Source organism: Heliangelus exortis, chromosome 27, assembly GCF_036169615.1.
Source record: "Heliangelus exortis chromosome 27, bHelExo1.hap1, whole genome shotgun sequence".
Taxonomy (NCBI): Eukaryota; Metazoa; Chordata; class Aves; order Apodiformes; family Trochilidae; genus Heliangelus; species Heliangelus exortis.
Genome location: NC_092448.1, coordinates 1,889,739 through 1,895,738, shown reverse-complemented (window position 1 = coordinate 1,895,738; position 6,000 = coordinate 1,889,739). Strand labels below are relative to the sequence as shown.

Sequence of the window (6,000 nt, the reverse complement as noted above, 5' to 3'; positions counted from 1 at the left end):
TGAGGGGAAAACCAGGGGTAGCCCCTTCGTGCCTCAGTTTACCTGCAAGCAGCTGCCATAACCCGGCGGGGCAGTGGGGGGGGGGAAGGTGAGCATCTCGGCTCTCACCGGGGTGCAGAAACCCACAGCTACCCCCCCCACAGCTACCCCCCCCAGCTACCTCCGCCCAGCACCACCCCTCCCAGCACTCTCCCCCCAGCACCTCCCCCAGCCCCCCCCCAGCACCGCCCAAACCCCCCCTCCCAACAACCTGCCCCCCCCAGCCCTTCCCCCCAACAACCCCCCCCCGCCCAGCACCCCCTCCCAGCCCTCCCCAGCACCCACCCAACCCCCCCCCTCCCCTCCTCTCCTCCCAGGACCCTTCTGGAAGCCGAGAGCTCCCGCCTGCAGGTGCCGCCCGGGGAGCACAAGGTTCCCCACAGCTTCCGAGGTGAGGAGAGACCCCCCCCCCCGGCCCCTGGGTGGGGGGGTGGGGGCCGCCTCTGGATTGAGCCACCGGGATTTTCCTGGCAGCCTGGGGCTGGCAGTGATAGGGAGGTGCGAGCGGCGCCCGGGGGGCTGCTGGCAGGGGGTGGCAGATAAGGGGTTATCAGCTGTTTCTCCTCTTTTTTTTCTTTTTTTTTAATCCCCCCCCCCCCTCTTTCTCAGGAAGGGCAGGAGCAGAGCAAGCTGAGAGTTTCCTTTTTTTCCTCCCCAAAAAATGTGCACACACACACACTCCCCATCGAGCATCACCCCCCAGCCCCACTTTTCCCCAAGGGGCTGTTTAAAAACGGGGGTTATGGGGGTGGGGGGGAAGGGGGGTGGCGGGGGTTTCCAGCCCCTTCACCCTCCTTCCCCTCCCCCCTTTGTAGATCTGAAACTGGAGATGAGCAGCAGCACCAAACTGGCACAGGCAGCACCAAACCCAGGCAGCTGCCCCCTGGGACCCCCTGGGGAGGGGGCAGCCACCGAGACCCCAAAGCCATTCTCTGACCCCCCAAAGCCAAAGGGAGCTGCAGAAAATCTGCTCGGTCCCCCCCCAGCTGCTCATCCCGGGAACTGAGCCCCCCCAGCTGCCCCCCCCCTAGCTCCCGCAGCCTGGAAAAGCCCCCCCAGACCCTCCCAGCTTTGTGCCAGCAGAGCCAGAAAGTTTTCCCTGGCTGGGGGGAGATGGGGATGAGGAGATCCAGGGGCTGGAGCCTCCTCCAGAAGGGATTAACCCCCCCGGCAAGGAGCCCCCCCCCAGCCTGCAGCTCCCAGCCCGGATGGTCAGGGCAGCTCTGGAGGATGCGCTCAAGGAGATGAAAGATGATGCTCAGCCCAAAGAAGACCCCAAGAGCCCTGAGGACCCCCCTGCCCCCAGCCCCCACCCCAAGCCCAGAGAGGCTTCCAGAGGGGCTGGGGAAGAGCAAGAGGGTGTAGAGAGCAGCACCCTGCAGGCTGGGGACATGTCCCCACCAGTGTCACCTCCCTGTGGCCTGGCCGTGTCCCCAGGCAGCCCAGAGGAGGGGGCAGCATTGGGCGAGGAGGTGGCCACCAGGTCCAGCCCAAAGGGACCAGAGGTGGTGGCCCAGGAAGGGGACAGGAGTGGCCCCGAGCAGGTGGGGACCGAGTGGGAAGAGCCCGAGGAGGAAGAGGAGGAGGAGGAAGAGACCCCAAGCACAGAGGACAAGGAGGAGATGGGATCTTGCGGGCATTCCCAGGGGGATGGGATGGATGCGGGAGCCCAGGAGGCCCTGCTAAGGGAAGTGGGAGCTGCTTCTGCTGTCATCGTGGAAAGCCACCCAATTTTTCCTGTGGAAAGTCACCTGGAAGAGGACCTTGGTGGTGGAGAGCAGGAGGAGGTGGAACCCCGGGAGATGTTCGTGTGTGCAACAGGTCTGGGTGCAGAGGAGGGATGGGAGCAGGAGATGTCCCCAGGGCAAGAGGTGTCCCTGGAGCAGGAGATGTCCCCAGGGCAGGAGATGTCCCCAGAGCAGGACACATGCTCAGGGGCAGGAAACATCCCTGGAGCAGGAGCCCTGGAGCATCCCCAGGCCATCCCAGCTCCATCAGGGTCTGAAGAAGACAAAGTGGGGAGGGAGAGCCCAGACAGAGGGAAAGCTGAGGAGGAAGAGGAGGAGGAGGAAGAAGAAGGGGAGGAGGAGGAAGAAGAAGGGGAGGAGGAGGAAGAAGAAGAGGAGGGAGGCTGTTGGGACAATGCTGGGAGGAGAAGATTCCTGGGCAGGAGAAGCTACAGGACCTGAACCCCCAGGGCAGGAGAGAGGAGCCCCCCAGGAGGGCCCCGGGGACCTGCAGGAGAAGAGTTTGGTGGCAGAGGAGTTGGGAGAGGAGCCCTGGGCTGGGGGGGGGATGGCAACGGCCAAAAGCCCCAAGCAGGGGACTGGGAGGTGACAGCAGAAGACACAGAGTGGGCTCTGGAGGCAGAGAAGCCATCCTGGGCAGGTGACATCCCAACCAGAGCAGGAGGGCTGGAAGGTGAGGGGACAGAGGGCACGAGGGCAGCGGAGCTGGAGGAAGGTGAGGAAGATGATGAGAAGATGGTGAGAGCCAGGGGACGAGCCAGCAGCAGCCACCAGCAGCACCCACAGATGTCCCCAAGGAAGGGGACAGTCAGGATCCAGCTGAGGGACCTGAGGAGCCCTGGGAAGTGCAGGAGGAGGAGGAAGAGGAGGAAGAGGAGGGTGAGCTTGGCTCAGAGCTGGGAGAGCTGGAGAGCAGCAGCTGCATTGACCCCGTGGGACTTGAGGGGACAGAGAGTGGCATGGAGAGCAGCATGAGGGGAGGGTGCTGGACCCTTGGAAGAGGATATTGGACCATCAGAGGAGGATATTGGACCATCAGAGGAGGGTGCTGGAACATTGGAAGAGGATATTGGATCTTTGGAAGAGGGTGCTGGACCCTTGGAGAAGGATATTGGGCTATCAGAGGAGGGTGCTGGACTCTCAGAGGAGGGTGCTGTACCATTGGAAGAGGATATTGGACCCTTGGAGGAGGGTTCTGGACTCTTGGAAGAGGATATTGGACCCTTGGAGGAGGGTGCTGGACTCTTGGAAGAGGATATTGGACCCTTAGAGGAGGGTTCCTGGACTCTTGGAAGAGGATATTGGACCCTTGGAGGAGGGTGCTGGACCCTTGGAAGGGGACATTGGATCTTTGGAGGAGGGTGCTGGGCTCTCAGCAGCCCTGGAGCAGCCCTCAGGGCCGGGCAGGATGCTGGAGCTGGGGGAGATGCTGCTGGACGACCCCTCCTTGCACCTCAACCAAAAGGGGGTCCCAGGGGGGGTGGCACCCAAGGCAAACCCTGAGAAGATGCCAGAGACAACCCCAGCACCCAAAAATCCTCCGGAGGGTGAGGGGTGGCTGGAAGGGAAGGAGAAGCCACCAACTCCCCACCCCTGCCAGAGAGTCAGGAGGAGGAAGGAGGAGGCAGGGACAGAGGGTGCCGAGGAGGAGGAGGAGGAGGAAGGTTACTTCATCATCTCTGCCCCCAGCCAAGAGTTGTCCAGCTCAGAGGAAGCTGAGATCCCCGAGGACTTGAGGAAATCAAAGTGGAAAGCAGCTGAAGCCGTCCAGGATGGGCTGGGAGGTCCTGGAGAAGCATTCGCTGTGCCTGGGGATGAAGAACACTTGGAAGCACTTCCCGGGGAAGCAGCTGGAGAACTGGAGGTGTCCCCAGAGGAACTGGAGGAGGGTGGGGAGTTTGGTGCCCCCTGGAGAAAAGCCCAATGGATCCTGGAGCAGATTCTGGGCTGCAGGGATGGGGAGCCTGGAGGGACCTGAGAGCCTGGAGGAAGCCATGGGATCCGGGAACCTGGAGGAAGCCATGGGATCTGAGATCCTGGGGGGACCCATGGGATCCAAGAGCCTGGAGGAATCCATGGGACCTGGAAACCTGGAGGAACCCATGGGATCTGGGAGCCTAGAGGAACCCATGGGATCTGAGATCCTGGAAGAATCCATGGGATCCAAGAGCCTGGAAGAACCCATGGGATCTGAGATTCTGGAGGGACCTGTGGGATCTGAGATCCTGGAGGAACCCATGGGATCTGGGAGCCTGGAGGAATCCATGGGATCTGAGATCCTGGAAGAATCCATGGAATCTGGGAGCCTGGAGGAACCCATGGGATCCGGGGAGCTTGGAGGAATCCATGGGATCTGAGGGCCCCGGGAAGCTGGAGGGCTGGAAGAGCCCGGAGGAAGCAGTGGGAGCAGGAGGAGCCGAGTGTCCCGAGGGTTTGGATGCTGGATCAGAGCAGGAGCTGCGAGTCAGGGCTGAGAGCAGAGCCCAAACCCCCCCAGGCTGGGAGGTGAGGGGGAGGGGGCAGGAGGAGGGACAATGACAATGACAATGACAATGACAATGACAATGACAATGACGATGAGGTGGCCAATCCCATCCCAGCAGCACAATTCCAGGTGATTCCTGTTCCTCCTCAGCCATCCAGGAAGAGCAGACCCCCCTGGGGGATGGAGCCCCCCCAGCCCTGCCCGGGGACAGGGGACACCCCCAGGCTGAGCCACCTCGTCCCCAGCTGGGAATTTTTCCCGAAGTGTCCGAGGGCTCTGCCAAGGTCCTGGCAGAGATCGGGAAGGACTCGGATATCTTGGAACTCATGGAGCAAGCCCTGGAGCTCAGCCAGGAGCTGGGGGGGGGCAAGAGGACAGGGGAGGGGACCGAGTATCACGACGAGGTCCGGTCCAGCCGGGAGGTTCTGGTGGGTCCGGTGGGGGCTGCGAATGGGCTGCAGAGGGGGGACGACAGCCCAGAGGTGCAGAATGGCCTCGTATCCCCCGGGACGCCCCCCCCCGCAGCCCCCCAGCCCTGGAGCTGCCCCCCTGCTGTCCCCTTCCTGCGTGGGGGGCGGACACGACCCACGCTGTCCCCTCCCTCCTGTCCCACCGCCTCCCCTGGACTGAGTGACACCAGTGGGGGGGAGGGGACCCCTCGGGTCGCCACCCCCCCCCCCCCACCTCTGATGATTTTTAACACTTCTGTGTGGAGTTTTTGGTTGTTTTTTCACCCTGTTTTCACCCTAAACTCAGTCTGTGTGTGTGTGCCCCCCCCCCCAAAAGTCCGCATGCCTGCCCCGGGACCCCAGCCTCAATTTGTGTGTGCACCCCCCCGGGGGATTGTCCAGGCAGTATTTAATTTAATCCCCATTTTTCTGCCTTCCTGCCCCCCCCCCCCTTCCCCAGGAGCCTCAGCTGGAGGTTGGGGACCCCCCCCGCACCCCCTGGGCTCCCCCTTCCCTAATTTAATAAAAGTTCTGCCTCCAGCTGTGTCCCTGCTCCCATTTTCTCGGGGGGCGGGGGGGGGGATAAAGGGGGGGTGGGCAAGGCTGCGGGGAGGGGCACAATTCCAGGCTGCTTCCCCCCAGGACAGAGGCAGCAGGGAGTGGGGAGGGGGGTCCCAGGAGTGATGTCCCCTCCCTGGACAAAGAACACCCCCCCCGGAGTGATATCCCCCCCCCCATTACTGGGGTGATCTTTTCCCCCCTGATCCCCAGGATCCCCCCCCCCCCGATGTCACCCAGGGCTCCGGTGCTGGCCGGAGGGGACAGGATGGGATCCCACCCCCCCATCACTGTGCCCCCCCCCCCCTGTCCCCTGCCAGCCCCCCTCGAGGGATGAGCAATCCCAGGAGGGGTCATGGGGGGGTCACCCATCCCCTGCGTGTCCCCCCCAAGGCTTTGTCCCTTTTCCCACTGGGTGCTGGGTGTCACCCGGGGGGCTTTGGAGGATTCGGGGGGTTGGGGGGGGTTGGTTCAATCACCCCTTTGTGCTGCTGGACGTGGGGGGAAGAATCTGGAAAATGGAGCCGGGCTGAGTCACCTCGGGGGGGGGGGGGACGACACACACACACACAAAGGGACCCTGGGTACACACAGCCTGGCACCCACGGGTGACACTGTGGGGGGAGGGGGTGGGTTTGTCCCACCTGTCCCCATCCCGATAAGGACCCAAAGTTTTGATCTGCAAACCCCTCCCCCGTCCCCCCCCGGGCGTTGCCTTGTA

General features: G+C 63.1%; 1 protein-coding gene across 1 annotated transcript in view; it reads left to right on the top strand.

Moving 5' to 3' along the window:
- NES (nestin) overlaps positions 1 to 5,405 on the top strand; it is an 11,251-nt gene extending 5,846 nt beyond the window's left edge. Inside the window, exons 7-11 of the mRNA XM_071726918.1 lie at positions 357 to 430; positions 1,123 to 1,860; positions 3,083 to 3,380; positions 3,420 to 3,763; positions 4,369 to 5,405. Coding sequence (XP_071583019.1) covers positions 357 to 430; positions 1,123 to 1,860; positions 3,083 to 3,380; positions 3,420 to 3,763; positions 4,369 to 5,405 — 2,491 coding nt within the window. The remainder of the gene's footprint in view (positions 1 to 356; positions 431 to 1,122; positions 1,861 to 3,082; positions 3,381 to 3,419; positions 3,764 to 4,368) is intronic.
- The last annotated feature ends 595 nt before the right edge of the window (positions 5,406 to 6,000 follow it).